The sequence below is a fragment of the Colossoma macropomum genome, unplaced genomic scaffold, assembly GCF_904425465.1.
Source record: "Colossoma macropomum unplaced genomic scaffold, Colossoma_macropomum, whole genome shotgun sequence".
In the NCBI taxonomy this organism is placed as follows: domain Eukaryota; kingdom Metazoa; phylum Chordata; class Actinopteri; order Characiformes; family Serrasalmidae; genus Colossoma; species Colossoma macropomum.
The window spans coordinates 26,340,096-26,363,026 of NW_023494810.1; the positions used below are offsets into that span (position 1 = coordinate 26,340,096).

Here is a 22,931-nt window from a genome sequence, read left to right on the forward strand (position 1 = left end):
TATGCTTCTGTCACTTGTCAGCAACATTAAGCCTCATAGCTCCAGAATCAAACGAAAGAAGCAAACTTTGGACATTAAACATGTCTTTGCTTGCTGACTACAGCAAGGAAATTGGGAAACCTTGACTCTTGTTTTTTTCACTGTGACACGTGAATAATGCAGGATAAGTCTGAGTTTAGTTTGAGTTGCATTAGTTTCTTTAATTACAAGACAGATAACGCCAACAGCGTCCCAGCTTGCTAGCATGTAACAGTTACCAACGGCCTGTAACTATAAAAAATTGAATGTCAAACAATTTGTATAATTTTTAATTTTCAACATATGCTGATCTGTAGCAGCTCAAAAAAGCAGATAAACTATATTTATGATGGTTTAATTTCCATAATGCAGTTGTCAACAGTCAGAATCGACTCCATCATGACACTTCAAAACATTTTCACAAAACTCAAAATGCATCCAATATGCAGTTTTTCTGAAGTTTGATAAATTGGAATGGACATAAACAACCAGCAGTACCACATTAGACAAGATACCATCAAAAACGATGAATACAATGATTTTTATTCAACATTTCACACACTACACTGCACTAAATCCAATTAACCAGGCCTAATTATGTTTCTTTTGTAAGATAATATGCAGTTGGTCAGTGTAATTTAAAGCCAGGATATGCTCAGAGAAGCATACTGTGACATAACGTGACATAACTGATCACAATAACAACTGATAGTCAAATTACCGACCCCTAATCTAAAGTTTCAGCAGTTCTAGCACTCATTCACTGCTTTCAAGCTTTCACTGAACTGCACTCCTCTTTAACCATTACCTAATGCAAATACCTATAAAGCCTTTAGGTTGTTTTTTTTAGGTTGATTGTATCAGTTCCTATGAATGTGTCCACCTGTACGTGTCCACTTAAAAAAAATAAATAAATAAGCAAATCAAAGAGGGGGTTCCCTGGGAGCTACCTTCATCTGAGAAGAGTGCACAAAATCTTGATTTAAACAAAAGGATTAAACTGAGCCTTTCAAATGCTCACACATTCGCTAGCCAGATTATTAATAGAAAATAAAAAACTTTGTTTCCATAGCAACTGTTATAGTCCATATGGAAAGTGTCTGCTCCTGTTGCCAAGACAACCAACCCACGGTGAACTCATAGCTAAGCGATGCAGAGAGCCCGTGATCCTTCCCCAGCCGAGCCTGGACAAGAGGCCCAACAAAAAACTGACCAGAGAGGTTTTGAACAGGGGAAGAACATCCTTCTGGAGGAACTGACTGATGGTTTGCAGGGCTGTGGTCTAATTTTAGCTTCCATGTTGCCACACTGCCATTGAGAGAACTGTAAAAATGGACCAGGTTGCAGGAACGGAAATTACCTCTTTGACTAAAATTACACTCATTTTTCACACTCTTAAAAATAAAGGTGCCAAAAAGCGTTCTTTGGTGTGATGCCATAGAACAGGGGAGGGAACTGAGGGCTAGAAACCAAAACAGTTTGCTGATGTCCCTGTTCTTGTTCAGCTACTAAACCTGGCGATTAACTGATGAGTTGAAATAAGTTGAGTTAGGCATGGCTACGTGGGGGGATTTCACCAAACCATGGGGGAAACTGGCCCTCCAAGACCAGCATCACCCACCTTTGACATAAAAGAACCACTTTTGGTTACCTTAAAGAACCTTCCACTGAAAGGTTCTTTAGGGAACCAAAAGTGGTTCTTTTATGTCAAAGGATGTGTCAAAGCTCAAAAAAAGTAGATAAACTATATTTATGATGGTTTAATTTCCATAATTCAGTATTAAACAGTCAGAATCGACTCCAGAAAACAGTCACGCATCACTAGAGACAATTCATCACTTTATGTCTGTGCTAGGGTAAGCTAAGATGAAGTTCTAGAATTTCCTGTAAAACTGCATTCTAGAGCTGCATCTAAAGTAAAGGTAGTAGTGGATGATATGACAAAAATAAACAATCATGATACTTCAAAACATTTTCACAAAACTCAAAATGCATCCAATATGTAATTTTTCTGAAGTTTGAGAAATTGGACAATGGAATGGACAAAAACAACCAGCAGTACCACATTAGACATGTATGTACATTCTGGCATACATTATGCCAGAATACAACATCTTTCAGAAAAAATGTTGGATATTAACCCAGTTTTATTTGTCATAAAATCTGCCCAATCAGTTTTTATTTTTTGTCCATTTGACTCAGTTACTAACAAGTAGTGACCAAAAAAACCTGTTTTCAGTTAATGTAACATAAAATTCTGACACAAAGCAAAGGGAAACTGGCATTCTCAAATTACATACACAAAAAACAAAAAAAAAACAATAGAAATGGAGATGCAAGATTCTTTTGACAGCGACAATACACACATACACGCTATTAATAATAATAGTATGAATTCTGTGTTGTACATTTTTGGCCATGTTACCTACTTTGTTTATGAATACTTTAATAACTGAATTTATCTTTTTTTGAATATATTAAATAAGTGAGAAAAAGAAAGCAGTTCTTCCATGGCACTGTTCCAAAGAACCCTTTTAGACACCTTTATGTTTAAGAGTGCACACACACACACACACACGCACACAAGCTGCCATTGTACAGAAAGCAGACTTAATTTCTCTTCTCCTGCCTGCTCTCTCCCAGGACCTTCTGACTATTGCCTGATAACTCACTCAGACCTTCAGAGCCACCGCTGTGGAAAGCTAGCTTGGGAAATGGGGCCTAAAAATTCTTCACATCCTACCGATGACCAGAGGTCAGTGTCGCCACAGATTGGCCGCATATGGCTGCCATTAAAGTGGAAGTGGTTAAGAAATCCTCTGAGAGACAGATCGAAAGAAAGAAAGAGAGAGAGAGAGAAAGAGAGAGAAAGAGAGAGAGAGAGAAAGAGAGAGAAAGAGAGAGAGAGAGAAAGAGAGAGAGAGAAAGAGAGAGAGAGAGAGAGAGAGAGAGAGAGAGAGAGAGAGAGAGAGAGAGAGAGAGAGAGAGTGTACTTGTATTTAAAATTGACATTAAGCAAGCTTGAGTAAAAACATCATGCTATCTATGCCCAAGCGAGTTCAAATTAGTGGTTCCTTCTCTCTCTTTCTCTCTCTCTTCCTCGGAAAAACCAGAGGAACATCATTAAACCGCACAAACACAATTCTTCTCCAGGACCTATGCAAATAGGAAGTAAACATAGGCGTAAGCCATGAACAACATTTGCCACAGCATTTTAACACAATAAGGCCTAATTGTATTGAGCCAACCAGCTATAACAATTAAAAGGGAACAGGATCAAAACAATAGCACTGTCATCTTTCCCAGCATTCACTACCTTTTTTGGGTTAAATGGACAAGAGTAAATGGCACCAAATTAAAGGTATAATAACAACAAAGCAGTGCAGGGCAGTTTTTGGTGTTGTGAAGAAAGGTTTAGTCATTGTTTAAAAAAGTTTTACCGTTGTTACCCGCAGTTGTGTACATGTACCATCCATGTACGTGTAGCACTATATTTACATATCGTCTCTGTCATTTCAAAACCTTGTATCAGCAGTTTCTTTCTTTAAACGCCATCTGCCAATTGGATAAACAGAAATTCTAGCTAATCAGTAGTTAGTAGCAGTTCAAGTTTATAAACATACTGTATAACAAAAGCAACAGCAGCAACAACATCCTCACAAAACACAACAGTAGGACTGAGCATCATTTAGTGAGGCACCAATCCACAACACTATCAGTAGCACTGACCTTATTAAACAGATCAGGTATTGGCAAGATGTGACGGATCCACTATCGATTATTATTTTTTTTTTGTTTTGTTGTTTTTTTTTGTTTTTTTTTAGACACATCAAATTCTCTACATACAGCTAATAATTATGAATGATCACATTGCAGGCAAACCTGTTTGTTTAGGAGATTAAACAATTGTTTCTTTGCAGATGTAAAACATAGCATGTATTTCTCTGTAAAGCCGTGAGGCGTGTTAAAATAAAAGTTTGTTTTAACAAAGCATGTCTTTGCTGATGTGAAGCACATGAGAATTAAAAAAAAAAAAACCTGTGGTTTTACTTCACACCAGCTACCAACTACAACTTTTACATTCACAATTTAACGTAGGCTAATAAAAACAGATTTGTGGGTGATTTTGAGATAATAAGATGATATTTAAAATGTCTACGGTGATCAGTTAAGGCCTCAGCATACTTCTTGTGAAACTAAATTCTCGAGGGTTGTGCGAAGCCAGAATCACCTTCGCGAGCTTACAAGCTCGGATACTTTCTGCAGTTTAGTGTTGCCTGATGCGGATGCTCCACATGACGCTAGGACATTTTATGCTAAGTTTCATGACTGCTGGAAAACGATTTTGTCACTGTTCTAACTGTGGCATCGTTTGATTTCAGAATATTGCCACTATTTAAGGTGGAACGAGAAAATTCGAACAAGAAGCTGATGAAAGCCAACTTCAGCCTCGTCCTCTTGTGAACCTAAATATAAGATAATCTGTATGTTTTGGTGCTTAGTACTAGTTAGTACTACCGAATAACAGACTTAGCATCTTTCATTTAGGAGATATTCATTGTTTATTTAACACGTGCGTTTCACAGTGAAATATTAGTTTGTCTGCCAAAGCCAAAGCTCCTCAAAGTCATCCATCTTTGTTTCATAGCACGCCTCTTTTTTACCGACCAGAGGCTTTGTCGCGTAGCGTCTTCGTCCACGGAGTTCGCCCAGCTGCAACGTGCGCAACACGGCAAACGAAGCCTCCACGCGACGTCTGCGGTTGTTTGTTTTCTCCGCAATTACGTCATATTGTTCGCTGAAGCCAGGCAAACGTCGTCTCCGCAAGAAGTATCCTGAGGCCTTTAGACTTTGTAGTCCTAAAATAAAATACTTGAAATACTTGTTCAGTGTGCCTCATTTTAAAAAATACAATTTTTATCCAATAACCAAAATTTCTTAAAATAGATATACAGTCAAGTATCAGAATCGGTATCGGGAGGATATCAGTGTAGTTATGGATGCTGATTACTGAATTATACTTTGATACCTTCCATTAAATTAATAACTTATAAAAACATTACTTGCATGATTTTGTTTAACATGTTGCTACTAATAACAACAACAACAACAACAACAACAACAACAACAACAACAACAACATGCTTACGAGCTAATCAGTAGCCTACAATTTAGAAAAACCATGTCCACTGGCTCACTGATGCTGATAAGACTGACTGCTTAGGAATAGAAATTTAGTATTGAATGACACAGTTTTGGAACACACTGCGGTATTTAAGTAGTTCGGTCTGTACCATAAAAGTATTGGTATATAAGAAACAAAACTGCAAGGTCAAACATTATAAGCATGACAAAGTGCCTGGACTCTGGCAGAAATCATGCTGCTCCACCTCAAGTTTGCAGTGGCAGCACTGCGAGAAAGACCCACCATAGATCATTAATTCACACCACCCATAATAATGAAAACACCAGCACTCATTACAGTGATGATAATACTTACGTTCCCAAAACATCTTTGAAGTCATAGATCTCCTTGATGTCGGACGTCTTCTTCTTCCAAGAGTGTCCGTCTTCTCCCAAGGGCATTTTGTGACGATCGAATATAGTAAAGCTGGGAGAGAAAAAGCACAGCTCAGTCACATGGGCTCCAAAAGAATAATCACCCCCCAACACAATGGTGGCCTCGTTTTAAATAGGTTAATGTAATATTGAAACTATTGGATATGGGGCCGTATTAAAGCTTCAGGAATTTTTGAGCAAATCCGCTGCAAAAAAAAAAGCACCAATTGTGTGTCAAGAACAACCTGACCTGACTAAAGCCTCAGGAAGTGTCACACATGAGAGAATTTTAGCTATAGGTTGTATTGCTAGGCCTCGACTTGCCAAAAGAAGATGCTCCAGGGAAACTGGAGCAATAAGTCTAGCAGTAAAAGAATTAAAATGTCAACCACAACTAACTTCAGGTGCCAAATGAATGCTGTAACACCTGTTCAGTGGAAAAATAACTGATTAAAAGTTGGGTGTGGCTGTCTTCTTACCACACGGTTGTGAAATATGAGCTTCAAAAGGAATTCCACCAATTTTTCAAGATTTCCACATAACTAAGTCATTAGGATGGTTGGGAGCAGGTTTATGTGAAACACACCGTTCTAGAGAAGCTTACCAAGTCAGAATTCAGAGTGGTGGTGATGAGAACCAGAAGTCTGAATCATTTAAAAACTACCTCAGTGAAAGCTATTACATGAAATGTGTTGACGGATGCTTAAAGCGGTGCAGTTTGAGCTACGGTCCACATTTACGGTGTTCATTTGCTGTATGTGCAATTTGCATAATGCCACCGTCACAACAAAACCTTGTATCTCCAAAATAGCAATATACAAAAGAAGGACTGTTCTTATGTTACGTCAGTGCAGCAAGATGTTATTCTCTGGACTTTCTAAGGGTCCATTCATATATGTTAAAACACAGTCAGTCAGCCTTTTTCAACTAGTGTAAAAAAACAAAAAATCTGAAGTTACAAGGCTTTCACATGACAGTGACTACATAGAAATGCAGTACAGGGGTTAAAGTGCATGCTGGTCAGGGGTTATGCTGATAATTCACTCATCAGCATACCATAAAGCTTTCTTTTATGGTGCCATTACAACACCTCTCAAAAGGGGACAGGAACAACGTTGTCTTTAATGGATCTGTATTTTGAGTGATTATTTAATGATTAGCTAAGGATATGAAGCTGGAGCTACTGTTCAGAAATTCAACTGTTAAAAAGAAATGCAATTCCTACCCGCTTCAGTAGAAAGTGACTGTTTACGGTTATCATGGTCAGTCAATTAGTCTGAAAAATCATGTGTGAGAAAATCACAATAAAGTAATTTGAACCTAAATTCTAGTAGTTTTGTTTTACTAGCACTACGCAATCTTAGATGGAAACTTCCTGTAAAATGCATATGCACGATATGTCTAATTATAACGTATGTTTACATGTTGACATTGAAAAAAGCAGAATGTGTAATCAGCAACAGTACATGACTGAGAGTAGCATGCACATGTTGCCATGGTGATAGTATTGCTAGAATAAAAGTTGTGCTGCTGCTCATGTGCTGGATGATGGTGAAAATTTTATTAAAAATGTGTTTTGAGCATGAAATAATGTTTCTAAAGGTGTATTTTTATGGTTTAATGTTGGTTTTGTTGTATATGATCGCTTACGCCTAGACTTAACTTTATTTAGTCAAAAAATTGACATTCACAAGTTTGTTACAAGCTTTGCTTTTATGGTTTATAATACTGTCAAATATAATTAGTCAGTTGTCATTTGTCATATTCTTACATTGAAATAAACATCTGAAACTCTAGAAAGTCTCAAAAAACAAATACAGCCACATGCAAACGTTTAAACACCCCAGGTCACAGTACATTTTGTTGAAGTGAAAATAAGTTACCACATTCCACAAACTTAAATATGAAATTTTTCTGTCCATTTTAGTGCATAATCTCTATTTATTTGAGTTTCACACATTGGAATAAATACAGAACATAAAATATAAAAATGTGCCACAACTTTTGAACAGGCTGTATTTTTTGTTGTGTTAAAATTAGTTATTAAAAAAAAAAACACACACAGCAATTAGGCATTAAAATGTGGAGAAGTGTGTTTTCTGTAGAGTATGTATTAACTTATTATCACTTAAAGGATCAAAAGAACATGCTGTTTGACCAAGAATGTCCACACTTTTGCATTTGACTGCATATTACAAGGCAGTTATGAAAATAACCTTAAAACTTAGAATTCACGCAATATGCACTGAAACCAAAAGCAGATTTAAAGTTCATTGTCTGTTTTACTTAACAAATCACCACACATCATCTGTTAATTTGTGGAACCTTAATATTAGATTATTTTTATTATTCAGTAATAAGCAGTAAATCAGTCAGGCCCTTCTTAATATCTGTAAGGACACAATAAATGCATGGTTCTGAACTTATGGACTGTTCCATTGTACTGTTATGATCAATGAACTGCTGATCAATGAGCTGAATGGCCGCGCTATAAACGGAGCTGCACTCTGGCACTGCGCGTGGGGTCTCCTCTCCATATCTGTGTGGTAACTCGCCTCCGCATGCCTCACTGTAAGAGCTTTCCCGCGAGTTCATCATCCATTTGAAAATACATTAACTCCAGAGTCAGAGAGACTCTTATCAGCTCCAGATAATGTTGCAGATAGGGATGAAACGCGGTTTCACACAATGACTTGCATGCTTTACATATCACTCTGAAACACCCATTTGGTAAGCGAAAATGGGCATTATGTCAGGCAGCTTTGCATCTGATAGAGACACAATCACTGACAGTCGTTTAACATGAGCATCTGAAATCCATCATGCCTATCGAGTGGAATTTTGCTCTCTGATCTGGTGCACACACAAACTCAATATACACTACTGGTCAAAAGCCTGGAATCAACGTTTTCAGTAATATAAAACAATGTAGCTGTAGATGGATGTATATCATTACATCTTCATGTACCTAATAATTAGCTGGTTAAGTTAATCCAACTAAGTATTCCTAAATAGTAAAGGTGTCCAGAATGGTAAACGGAGATGTAGAAGATTCTAATATAAAGCCAGAAAGTGTCAAGTATAAATTTACAATAATAAGACCCATAGCGTTGAGTTGTCTTCTCACAGTGTAAGGATGGACAGAAACACCTGTGGATTTTTTTCAGATCTGAAGCAAGAGTGGAGCTTGATTTTCTCTTCTCTCTCGAAGATGAAAGCATTAAGAATAGTTTATCTGATGGCAAGAGTCTTGGTGGTCCACCAGGTCTTGCACGGTTGTCAGGAATCCAGTTTTTCTTTTTTAATAATCTTTTTTTGACTCCAGTTTTGTAAACTCTTGTTTTTCTCTCATTTTCATTTGACTTCCCCCTCTTATGCAAGTAGACTATCTTGTACATAATCTAAAAAAAATATCTCCCTGCACTTAGTAGACATTTTGCCTGGAAATTAAATAAATGAGGGCTGGTCTCAGACCTTTGCACAGTACTGTATATCCCACATTGAGTGAATTAACCATTGAATTAACCATTCATACCTACAATGTTATGTAACTGTACCTGCTAGCACATTTTTTCCCCACACCAATTCACATCATGTTTTATAATACTAAACAAATAAACAGGGTGGAGCAGTGGCTCACCCTCCAACTGAGCTGGGAATGCACGCTGCATCTATTTTTAGGGGTCACGGCGGCACCACTCTAGACAAAGACAGGGCACATAGGGCATCGCATACACGGGGCCTTTCAAAGGCAGTAATCGGAGGGCTCCACGGACCAAAATAACCCGCTTAATAACGGCCCATATTCTGGGCCTCTAGAGATGGATGTTGTGGGTGCTGTGCCAAACTCGGGCCTCAGGCCTACACTGGCAGACTGACCTAGTCTACACTTACTGATGATCTATAGCTTTGTTGTGTTAATTGTCCATTGCGCCAGGGATGCAAAGGGATTTGGGATAGTCTTGATCTAGTCTAGATTTAACGATACTCTACAAAAAATAAAAAAAAATAAAAAAAATAAAAAAAAAAACTGTACAATACAGTTGTCACTGGGTGGTACCCTCAAGGATACATAGGTATCTTTAGTTGAGGTACATAACTACACTATATCCCACTGTAATTATATTCAAATTACATTGACTCCCTATACCCTGATTTGACTACAGGCTTTTTATTTTATTTTTCTTCTTAAAAAGTTCTGAAATAGTATAATCAAGCACCTTTGTCCTGGGAAAGTGAACCTAATGTACCCCTTAAAGGAGTACAACTGGACCACAAGGACCATGTTGTACCCATTAAGTGTACATTTACACTGCTTGTTCCTTAGGGTGACAAACTTACCTGGATAATACCCTTTTTATGACAGTACAGAGCATTTTCTACTTCCTTTAAAGGCTGTCACTATCTACTATATTAATAATTAAGTAGTCCACTGCTTATTTTAATGACTAAATAAGTATTTGGGACAAAAACAAACCAAACACTTTCAAAGATTCCAAAACACTTCACTGGAAAAAGAAATTAGAAAGCCTTGGGGGTGTAAGGATTCAAATTTATAACTGGGTTCAATATGATATAGCGGTGTCTCAAATTGATACAATTTTTAATACAGAATGAAAAGGAGTGTCTGAAAATCTGCCCTATATAAATATGTTTCCATTTTCAGTTCATCGCAGCATTCAACATTACAAAAAGTAGATTTTATAATAATGTGCTAGCCACAAGCTAAAATTAGCCATGAGCTAATACACTTATGTGTGCCTTTCCTCCCTGCTTTCGATCTTGAGGTATAGAGCAAGAGACATTTTCAGACGAAGGTGTGCTCTCATTGTAGGCTTGCCTATTTTTTTTATTATACTTCATTCAGTATAATCAGTATTAAACTTAGTACGCCAATGTAATGCTCCATTCTAGACTCAGAACTGTTAACAGTGGTGGTGATAGGAACCAGACGTCCAAAGTGTTTAATGCTGCTAAAAGCAACCTCATATGAAGGAATTAGGTTGCCTGATGATTGATTCATTGCTTTACAATAATTTGCAATAAGCTTTTGGCTTAAAATGTATATTTTCTTAATCCAATCATGGCAAAGAGGTACATGCAGGCCATGGTAAGGCAAACAGTCCACAAAGAAAACTTATATTTTCTGATTTTCCCCTTCATCAACAATCCTTTTAAAACCTCAAGACACACAGATTCATGGTTCATTTTGGATGTACAAATGAAATGGCTATATTTGCACTCTGGGCATCAGGCCCCCTGGTTCCCATCACAATCACTGTGAAGAAATCAGTATGTTTCTCTACATTGAACCGTTTCACATCAAGCCACTCTGAATGACTTCATTTACATCCCATTCTGCAGAAATTAGAAAAAAATAATGGAATTCCCATGTAATCTGACGGGTGTGCTCTTGTAAGTTGTGGTTCATGTTGCCATTAAGACATCAATGCTGTAAATTAATGATTCTGATTATAAATTCAATCTCTCATGAAATGAGAAATGAATAAGCTCGGAACCAATACTGTTAAACCTTTCACAGAGAGACTCTCTGCAGCTCTCTGCAGATGTGTTAGCTTCTCTATTCAGGGCTGAACTCAGTTCACTCATAGTTCCCCTTCTCTGACAGAACAGACACTGGCGGGGACGCCGCGTTCATTTCCAACGGCACCGGTTCTGAGAATGTCTCCATAGATACCAAAGAGAGGCGTCTCTCCTTCTCTCTGGTAAACGCTGGCAAAGGTAGATTGGCTGCAACAAAGGAGGAGTGGGCTAGGCAGCTACAGTAAACAGTGCGTGTGCTGCTTCACAAGAGACTGAAATAATAACAGCGAGTGTCATGGCTGACCGCAGGATGAGAAGTTTCACTTCCCTAACAGAGCAACGATGGTGCAAAATAAAAGCGTTGCATATTGGCTAAAGCTTTTACAAGTTGCTTGGTTTGGGTCAACCAACAGCAAATGACATTAAAGCATGTTTAATCTGACGAGGCCTGTCAAACACGAAGCACTTATGAAAATAGGACTGCTCATCTAAGCCATTCTGCACTGAACATTAAGGTATTAAGCTTAATCTTAATGTATTAATGTTTAATCTCAATTCAAATCAGTGGGTTTCGGTCCGTCTGTCATTGAGGAGGCAATGCAGCTCAATAAGCACTGAGCTACCACAGTAATTGAGATTTGACTTGGTTCATATACGCCTAATTACGCCGTCACTTGCACTCACGGAAATGATTTGGACCACTCCTTCTATCACGGCAGACTTTTATGGAAATAATTGAAAAATAAGGAAATTTTATAAGCGGCAGCTTCAAAAGACATCAAACTGAATAGACTAGAACTTTTGGGCTCCGAGCCAAACAAGATAGGGACCAAACATAAGCAAGCATGCTTTTTTTTAATATATATATGTTCCCGAAACTTCGTTCAGCTAAATCATCAAATGATTTCTTTCCCAACAACGAGGCTTCGGGAAAATATGTTCCCTTGAAACATCTGCATTCCAGGCAGCTGACAAGCTTAAGTCGGCTGTCTTAATATCCAAGACAGCTCAGAAGGTCAGCGCTTGAAGATATCTTTCATAGAAACATGCAAGATGATGGCAAAGATAAAACACCAGGTCTGTCCTTTGCAAGAGCAAATGTTTTGCATTTTGAAAAATGACAATCACCCAGGGTTGATTTCAACCTATGCTGAAATTGGGGCATTGAGAATTCGTTGGAGACTCAGGCAAGAGGTAAGGAGTATTCTGGAAAAATATCCAGAGAAGGGTCTGAAACGTTGGGTGTTTACATGGGTGTGCATGCAGGGTGAATGGTCAGAAGAAGGTTCAGGTCATCACCAGTTCGTTCAAGCCAAGGAAACAGAAGGAATAAGAGAGACTGACCCGCATACATAGGAAAGATCATCAGGCAAGCTTGAGAAAAACTAGCTACCCTATGATTCAGACACAATGTTAACGTCTATTTCCACATGCAGCATTCATAATATCGGGAAATCATCACATATAAGGTGCAGGTACTCACTGGTTTCCCATGGCTGCTCAGAAGGTAGAAGAAACACAAAAATAATGACACCGCAACACCTAGAGCTCAACACCATCATGGGGGAACACTCACAGGCATGTGTGAGAAACAAAAAGCTTCAGGTTCAAATTCAATCTCTAACCACAATCACTCACAGGAAGCAGAAAGCCCATATACGTAGCCCCAGCTGTATTAACCGTCACAAGGGTTATGCAAAAAGGCCAAACTGTTATTCATCCAACCCTCTGTTGTTGCTGTACTAACCTGAAGTTTAAAGCTACATCTGGACATCAACCTAATCCCCTTTAAGATTAGCATCTACTGTAAATTACAATGCATGGCTCATCCAGCTAGCGAGTAAGAGAGTTTCACACCCATTTCTTTAATTCGCAATCAGGCTACTGTTCATTACCAGTCATAAATATACAACAGGCAATAGCCACAAAGAAACACACCAAGAAGGGCTGCACAGTAGGAATGCACCAATATGAAAATCCAATATTTTTCCACGTATGCCAGCACATACATTAAAAACATATATTGGGACCCAGATTAGCATTACAGACAAATGTAAGACGTAATTTAACCCCAGATGTAGTCGACCAGCTAAAACTGGCTTTTTCAGTTTACGACTGGAGCGGTAAGGCTAACATTGTTAATAAACATTACAACTCAATAGTCACCCAAATAGCCCAAACTGTTTCTGAACAAATACATCACCAAAACCTTCTCTCAACCTGTTCAAACCATTAAGGTTGTGCAGACTTGTCAATAATATGGTTTGGAGCACAGTATGACTTTTGGTATGAAAACGAACAAAACTCTCTAAAGTGGGCAGCCACTTTAGACAACAAGGTCTGCATTCACAAACCAGCTCAGTAGGAGTAGGAGTGCTGATCTAGAGTCAGAATTTGGTGCCATCTCCATCATAAATATGGAGGAAACTGATCCCAGTCCAGCCCTGCTTTGTTAATATTAGCCTTGGTGTTGTCTGAAATGGCTGTCCTTATCGGTGAAGTTTCACTCGTTTACACCTCACAGTGCTCTAAAGCACATCGGCAAGCCTGTGCAACATTAACGAAGGCCTAGATGTGGTTTGAGCAGGTTGAGAGAAGTTTTGGAGAGGTAAACAATCTGGGTGACTACTGAGATCTGGTGTTTGTTAGACTCGTAGCTCCAGTTCTAAACTAACAAACAAAATTTTGACTCCAAACATGTCTTGGCTGACCGACTACATCTGGGGTAAGTGAAAAATAGGGTACGTTTGATTTTTTGCCAAACTATTCCTTTAAACGAAACAAATACAAATGTAGACATTTTAGCATAAAAGCCTAGCATTGACTAAATGCTCTGTTCTACAATAAACACACTCAAATATCAGTCTGAAACATCAGAGACGTTATAAAGGAGCAGACAGGTCAACAGTTGAAATATGAACAGGAAAGCTTGTAACGCTCTTCATGGCGGCCGTTTAAGAGAAACGTCCCGTCCTTCCACAAAATAAGCCAATTAGCTTGCCGTTGTAGCTGCAAGCGGGAAAAGACCCCTCTCCTTGTGGAGATATGTGCGAGCGCAGTGGACAGAATGAGCTAAAAATAAAACACATATTTTGTGTGAGCCAGGTAAAAATGATTTACGTTGTTTTTGTACAATTTATCAGTGATTTAATACTGTTTTTTAATTGTTAATGTGGGTTTTATTTCAGTTTTATAGGTCTCTCCCCATTCAAAGAGAGAGGAGCCTGGTCTTGTATGTGTGGAAATAACTGCCCAGGGGCATTGCCAAGACGGACAGACTTCCCTATGAGGACTTTGATATCGGTCAAATCTAAAACAAACTGTCCCATTCTGATATTTTTAAGCAAATATCTGCCAATACATGTCATCATGCTTCCCTACTGCACAGTAAACTGTTCATTAATCATTACTGTGATATTTAGTCTTTGTGATACTGATGCAAATGAGTCCTTAACCACTCACAATCCATTTTTACTGCGTCCCCTGGATACCTTGACCAATCGCATTGTCTCTGTGGGAGTTTTAACGACTGCAATCCAACAAATTATTTTGGTCAAATTATTTTGGTCAAAATACCAGTGCCAATCATTTACTGTGTCAAACTGATTCACCAATGCACTTTTAAGTATATTGAGAAATGCACTGCAATTGCAATATGCAGCAATATGATCGCAATGGACGCTGCACTAAAACGTGCACAAAACTTCACTTCATCTTTTAGCCTTAATAGCCAAACAGGCAAAAGCAACTACTCATTAATGATGCATCATTTTGACCACTGACCTCATCAATACACGAAGAAATGGCTACATTAACGCGCAAAACACATTTAGCCAGCCGAAACATTTTCCACACACCCTCCTGCCCGGTCCGAAGGGCACCAAAATAAGGCAATTTTGCGCCGCTAACGACGAGGAGATGGTACTGCGAGGCAGTACTTTGCAGACATGCTACTCGCTCTTTTATGACACTTTGGTTATCTGCATCTGATAGCAATCTCTTCCTGGTTGTCTGACATTTGCAATACATTTGGCTCTTGAACATAAACCTGCTGCGGGGGGGGGGTCCAGAGAGGGGTGTAAATGCCACCAACGCAGAAGAGGAAGCCCAGCTTTTGTGATGTGGCTCACTAAATTACTAAGCAAGAAGTTGTTCTATGCACTTCTTTGTTTGTACTGTTGTGGGAATGAATGAGCAAGAAAGGACAAGTAAGAGTGAAAATGTTTTTAATTCAGTACTACTTTCATTTTACTCATTGTGGACAACTAGGCCATAGTAACCGATCACAGTTTCACTTGGAGACCATGACAAACAGTCTGACCTGTTCTTTGACTTCACCAATTTCAGGGCCCATATATGGAAACTAAGCTTAAAAAAACAGCCTTGTTAAAAGGTTTCATGTTCACAAGGTCATTTAAACCAGTGTATTTACATGTATTCGCCTATTCAGCTTACAGCAGTTTAGCTCCGCCCAATCACACTGAAGTTATAAGGAGTGTTGCAGCACAGACTAGTCAACGAAAACAGGGGTCCTTTAGACATCAGTGTTAAAGGTACAGGAACAAAAAACAGCCACTGTAATTCTTAGGGACAAATGAATTGGAAAATGGTTGTGTAAAAATGAATCGTGACAAGTTTGGTACATAAAAGCACACAAACGTCATGAGATGACCAAAAAAATGATAATAATAAATAAAAAATACAAGAAAATGTAGGATATGGGCCATTTAATTGAGGGGATTGTTGCCTTTAAAAGACTTAAAAGATAACCAGAGCAATAGAGAAGAGAAGAGAAGAGAAGAATGACAGATTCAACAGTCTGATGAAACTTGACCCAGGGAAGTAAATATTTACCAATCTTCATTCAGCAGGCAAGAACATGCATTTATTTGACCTTTTATGGAGTTTTTACAAGCTTCTGTGGCTTTTCACCCTGGAGGTTTCCCAGTTCTTCTTCCTCCTTAAGATTCCATCAGCTTAACAGCCGTCAAACCTGACTGGTGACCCCTTTTTTGTCTTTTTCTCAAGCATTTCTTGTCTTCTTGTCAGAGCGGGCTATGGTAAACCACTTCCACTCCCTCATTCATAGTAGGCTTTCCTCTCGATAGTGCTGCAGATAAGCCTGTGTGCCTGCATGACAGCTTATAGTAGGCTTAGGCTAAACCCATTCACATCCTAGGAGACTTCATACACAGCGAAAAAACGAGCCGGACGCTGGGCTCAGTGAGACACCAACCTCCTCTGGAAGTTCTGGTAGTGAGATAACGAAGGTCTACGAGCCGAGAGCGGCGGTTTGGATGAGAGTGACCGTTACTGAGACATCACCATCCAAAGTGACGAGCACAAACAAACGAAACCGTCTGTTTAGGCGGGTCACTAACTTACAAGCGACAGCGGGAAGGGCAGATACGTCTTCTCGGCTTACATTTCACCCGTTTTTGAGAGAAAGACAGAGTTGGAAGCAACAATCTTACCTGAAGCTGATGGAGGAGCCGATGCGTCCACCGCCCGCTGGATCTTAATGCGGATAGCTTTCGGCTGGCTGCTGCCTTTCACCAACCCAAAACCGGCACGCGCCTGACGTCACTGGGCGGGGAAACACGGAGGGGCGGGATTAGTGTAACTCTTAACCAATCACAAACGCCAGAGCCTCTCAGGTAGTCGCTGCGCGATTTTCATTGGCTGATATTCTCGGCTCTTTTTATCGGCAGCGGGCTGTCATTAGATTAACCCATTAATGTCCACAGATCTAAACGTTCAATATTCAACCATGTGGCTAAAAAATGAGAGTTTTTGTCACTTTATTTATCGTATTAAATCCAACATTTTGAAGGTATTTTTTAAACAAAAGAACAGAAAATGGAAATTTGATTGTGAATAAAATTATGAAAATGATCAACAGTTTTTTAACTGTTTTTTTTTTTAAACCACAACAGGTTTAGTGGCATTTTTCCACATCATGTCTGGGTTAAAATATTTCAAGTAAACAGAAAACACACACACAAACACAAAGAGAAAGAGAATACTGTAACCTAAACTAAACTATTCCAGGATCTTGTTGTAGACTCCTTCGTAAGTCCAACATTGTGAACAGACTGTAGAAGAATAATACATAATAATACCCTAATATGGAAAATATAGCCATGTAGTTAAAAACAAAATCCTCAAGAATGTCAAACATATCTGGCTTATTGTACACTACAATGCAACTTCACTGATATAACATATAATATGATAGATGATATGCCATTAGCCTATGTTCTTCAGAGAATTTATGCATATAACCACAGCTAAGGAACTAAGCTTCATATTTACTTAACTAGGCTATTTAACGCATGACTTCAGTCACATAATAACACTAAGCCTAAATCAAACATGCTAACAAGTCTGTGACATAATTAAACAATGCAGCACGTATTTAACAGCAGTGTTGTGTCAGTATGATCTGTAGCACTGTATACACTGTAAAACACGCTCTCTTTCTAGCCTGTATTTGCCTGGAGGCTGTTCCTCTCTGAGGTCTGATCTGTTCAGGCATTACGGCACCTGGTGGTGAGAGCGTTGATTCTCTGTTAACTCCTGTCTCATCAAACCACATATTGCAGAAAAAGAGAGCTAAATGCAGCTGAAATCCCACCACAGTGCTACTACAAACTGCTATATGATGCATAATAACATTTATTAATTAGCAGACTACAAGATTCTAGTCCTAATTAACACTAAATTTAGCCACAGTGGCATGGACTCATAACAGGGTTTCTCAACCACTGGGCCGTGGACCACAAGTGGACCACAAGCGGACCACAAGCGGACCACAGGTTTGGCCTCGACGCACCCTCTAGTGGTCCGTGGGCCTAGACCTGGGGAGGTGGGGTGCGTAGGTCATACTCATTCATAAAAACATTGGAAAGTGAAAAACAACTTAATAACAAGTACGATTGAAAAATCGAACGTTTTTCAAATTATTAACAAAATGATTAGGGGTAAACTAATTGAACCCCAGATAACAGACAGTTCTGGGCCGATTCTGGCTTACCTCCACGAGTGCTGGTTGACTTCTGGATAGATATTAGGCATGCAGGCCACAACTGGGCTAGATGCTGGACAGTAGTGTATGATTTTGACTCATATCTACATTTAAGGGCCATTTCCGGCATGAATGTTGTGGCCTAACAATGGATGAAGGAAGAGGGTCACAGCACAATTAAGTTGCAGCAGATTTGTGCTCGGTTGAGTTACACCTCATTACTTTTGGCCCAAGTCTAGCATGTCATAAGAGGCCCAGGCTACACTGCAGTTTTCCACACGACAGCTAACCCATCGTTTGTAAGGCATTGAAAGTCTACTCTCCCGCTCAGACTGGGCGAGGACAGCACAGCATATCCCCCACTCAAATTAGGAGACGTCATATGACATGCTTTTCAAAACCTATAAATTTGTCTCTGTGTTTGGGAGAAGCAGTGGGTTTTTACATTTGGTAGGCGTATTTCATAAGTCATGGAAATTCATCTTCTTAAGATATGCTTTTTATTTTTCACTGTAAATAATGAGAAATACTCAATAGTGAATGTTTATCTAAATGCTTCCACTTGTGAGTTGTGGAAACATTTTACATTATATTCATTCAGCCCTGCCCTCGCACCGGTTCTAGTGGCTGTCATCAGGGCCCAAACCCCAAACACTGCTGAGGGACGCAAATGACGACGGGAGGAGAAGGGCAACCACCAGAGACTGGACGACAACAATGGCCACAAGAGGCATGAAGGTGGTACACAAGTCCCGAACTCCAACACGCCTCCTGTTCCGTGGGTCTTCTTCCTTACTCAATGTTTGGGCCCGGCCTTCCTGCTGGCTCTCGTGGTTGTTATCGGGACCTGGGGGACTGGCGCATGCCACGATGGTTCATAAATGTTTTTCATTTGTAGTTGTAGAAACATTATTCTAAACGTTTCCATAACATTAGTTGTTGTCTAACTGTGCAGGCTGTGTGAGCAACATTTTAATAACATTTTGATGCAAACCATTACTACAACACACATTTTCAAAATGTTTCAGGAACATTATTTCTGTGATGTTACAGTTTAACCTACTTGGAACCTTTTAAAAATGTTCTTTGTTATTTGGGGAGAGGCCGTGCACTACTGAGATTGTATCACAGGGAAGGGTGTTATTAGGCACGACACAAAGCTGAGTAAAACCATAGACTGTATAAAAGAGTGGACAGTATGGCTATGTCCAAAATGGTCATCTTCCATACTACATAGTACGCCATAGCAGTACATGAGAATAGTTAGCAAAAGTAATCACCACTCTTTCATTGCACAGGTGTGTTCTTTATTTAGGGTTCAGGTTAGAAATGATGAAACAAACTGAGAAAAAAAGTCAAATTAACAGACTGAAGAACAGAAGGTGCCCATTTGATGGAATTGGGAGATGGTTGGTGGTCTTACTGCTGCCAGTGCTGGTGTCCTAAATAAATACATACATAAATGTTTATAAGATATCAATTAAAACAACACATATAAAACTAAAATAAATCTAAAGAAAAAACATTTTGTGTTGAGTCTACTGGTGCACTAAAATGGTTGTGTACTAAGTTGTGCGTACTTGTGTTCTAGAATGGCCAAGTTGTACATACCTGTGATGTAGAACTCTTTTCTTGCACAGGTGCGTTCTTAATAAAGGTTCAGTTTAGAAAGGATGTAATGCAGAAGATAAACATGAACTGAGGCAAAGAATAAAACAAAAAGACTGAACAACAGAAGAGGCTTGTTTGATATAGTTGCGAGATGGTTGGTGGTCTTCCTTCTGCCAGCGCTGGCGTCCTCACACTCTTTGGTCAGCTTCTTGCTGCCAGAGGCTTCTGTCTTGATAGGAAGCGTGATGGTTCTAGCGTGCAGATCTCTGATGTGGGACGGCCCAGGTCTCAGTTTGCGTGGGTCAATTGTGACGGCTGGGTTCATGCCTTTGTTCCAGCTCTGTTCTCTTCCACTGCTGAAGGGGACTCTCAGTGTCCTGTTCTCCACAAGGCTACTAAATGATTCCATCAAACTGGCCCAGTTGTGAAGGGTGTTGTCGTTGGATGGTCCGGGAATCGGGTGCAGGTCAGTGGTGAAAGTTACTTTCATGCATTTTTCCGTTTTGTTTTTGACAGAGCTCATGGGCGCCCTCTTGAGGCCATTTGTGGACATCTGGCTGCGTGGAGAAGAACTGGGCCCAGTAACCAGTGTATTCACACCTGGGTCGTCATTTCGTCCAGTAACGTCCTTTCCTTTCTCATTCCACACTGAACTTTTCAGACCTGTGTCGTCATTTCGTCCAGTAACGTCCTTTCCTTTCTCATTCCACACTGAACTTTTCAGACCTGTGTCGTCATTTCGTCCAATAACGTCCTTTCCTTTCTCATTCCACACTGAACTTTTCAGACCTGTGTCGTCATTTCGTCCAGTAACGTCCTTTCCTTTCTCATTCCACACTGAACTTTTCAGACCTGTGTCGTCATTTCGTCCAGTAACGTCCTTTCCTTTCTCATTCAGACCATTTTTTCCAGCACCTGATTTGCCAAACAGTCCAAGGGCTTTCTTGAAGAACGACTTCTTCGGTTCCTTTTTGAGTTTCAGCCTTCGTGAAGTCCGGTTCTGGTCATGAAGGGTTCTATTGTGGTCCTCCTCACTTTCCGAAGTGCCACCTCTGTAGCAGTTCAGGAGGAGAACCATGCGAAGCAGGCTGACCACCACTTGGCTCTTCTCCTTTTTCTCCTTCTTCTCCTTCTTCCTCTGTTCATTCATGTTACTTGATCAGTTGGTTTAAATGAAGCTCGTGAAGCGCAAACAAACAGCTAAAGCATCAAACTTGAAATGAAACAAAACGCGCTGAGTTTGGAGTTTATAGGCTTCAGCCATTGTGACATCACAATGCAGCATGATATTTAGCACATGGCCACATCTGCTCTGACAGTGCATTGTGACGTCACCGTCGTCTGATTGGCTGAGCTTGCCTTACACACTGAATATGAAATTTGAACCCTTATTGTAACTCTTATGTAAAACATAAAACCCTCGTTTAGAAATGCAGCTTCAGGAGCTCAAACAGAAATAATTATTTACTCAAAAAAATTAAATATGACCAGTCAAATGAGAGTGAAAGTTAATGTTAATGTTATCACTGTAACAAAGCTGGACAAATTAGAGTCTGCTTATAAAATTCAAGAATAACAGTCCAAATTGAAAATATATATAACTTTTGGTTGTTTATCGACCTAAATCTGAGTTAGCAGTGAGCAGCTAAAAAAGCTAAACAAATAATATTAATGATTATTATTATTATTATTATTATTATTATTATTGTTGTTGTTGTTTTTATTGTTGTTGTTGTTGTTGAGTTTGTTTGTTATACGTCTAATTTTTACTATTGTGCTTGCGTCACTTTTTTTTGTGTGTTTTTTGCCTTTTGCCAGGCCACTATTGTTTGGCCTGTCTGGTTAAATTAAAGCTTAACTAAAAAAAATTATAAATAAATATGTTAATAAGCAACCAATAAAACAGAAAAGATTGAAAGATTAAGAAAGAGTTGAAGGTCGAAACAAATGGACAGGAAAAAGGAAAGAATGACAGGAAGAAGGAAAGAATGAAATGAAAGAGGAAAGAAAAGAAAGAATGGCAGTAATGAAACAAGTGAAGAATGTAAGGAAGAAGAAAATAATGAAAGGAAGAAGGAAAATGAAAGTAGAGAGGAAATAATGAAAGGAAAAAGAAAATAATGAAAAAAGTGAGGAGAGGATGAAATGAAAGAGGAAAAGCTGAAAAGAAGAAGGAGAGAATGAACATGCCTCATCCGTTTGAGTCCTCGCAGCCGCGAGCGTGCGAGGCAGACAGTTAGACAGCGGTCAGAGATGTTCCTCAGAGACCTTTCACAACTACCTTGTAACTGTGTGGATACCCCACTCATACTCGGGTTCGCACCCCATGGTATTTGGGGGTCCCATATTGGCTGGCAACTCCAGTGGTGGCTCGCTGCTAACAGCTAACTCACTCACCACAGCGGTGCTAATGCTAGCTTTAATAGCAGCAAAGTGTTTGGTTTACAATTCTTTTTTCCTGGTTTAGTAATGCTGTCTTCCACATGTTAACTGAGATCTTACACATCTCGTCTTTCGTCTTTGATTTGAGAGATAAGTAACAATTCACTCTTTACACCAATATCTTGGGAAAGTGTTCAGATTTACAAATATTCTACATCATACTGTAAAGTTATCCTGGGCGTGGTCATTGAGTTCATTTTGGGACAAAAGTTTTGGGACAAAAGTTTCATATAAAAACATTTTGGGACAAAAGTTTCATATAAAATAACAGCCATCTGTAACAGCATATTTAGGAAGCCTCATCCAAGCTACACATGTAAAAATTGGTTCTTCATGGGATCTTTAGTAAAGACAGCCATGAGTTCTATATAGTACCGTTTAATGGTTACACGGTTCTCTTAATGGTGAAATCAGACTGTTTGGTACTGTTACAAGCTTAATATCATGACAACAACAGAACCCTTGTTGGTGTTATATAGAACCATCTTCAAAACGGTTCCATGTGCAACACATTCTCCATCAATCTGAGGAACAGTTTCACCATGCAAAGAACCAATGAAGCATGAAATGGTTCTAAATAGAACTTGTGGCCCTAGATAGAAAGACTGCCTTTATTAAAGAACACCTTTTTTTTTTAAGTGTGTTGGTCATGAAGGGGTTAAAACACCTCAAGTTTTCAATATTGTTCTGCGTGCTGCATTATTTTATGTTGGGGGTCTCTGGGGTGCTT

At 39.2% G+C, this 22,931-nt stretch overlaps 1 protein-coding gene across 1 annotated transcript in view; it reads right to left on the reverse strand.

Annotated features, from left to right (window-relative positions):
• camk1b (calcium/calmodulin-dependent protein kinase Ib) overlaps positions 1-16,699 on the reverse strand; it is an 80,671-nt gene extending 63,972 nt beyond the window's left edge. The window contains exons 1-2 of the mRNA XM_036559169.1: positions 16,596-16,699; positions 5,519-5,629 (exon numbers count right to left, since the gene is read on the reverse strand). Coding sequence (XP_036415062.1) covers positions 5,519-5,604 — 86 coding nt within the window. The 5' untranslated portion in view covers positions 5,605-5,629; positions 16,596-16,699. The remainder of the gene's footprint in view (positions 1-5,518; positions 5,630-16,595) is intronic.
• Between the last annotated feature and the right edge of the window lie 6,232 nt (positions 16,700-22,931).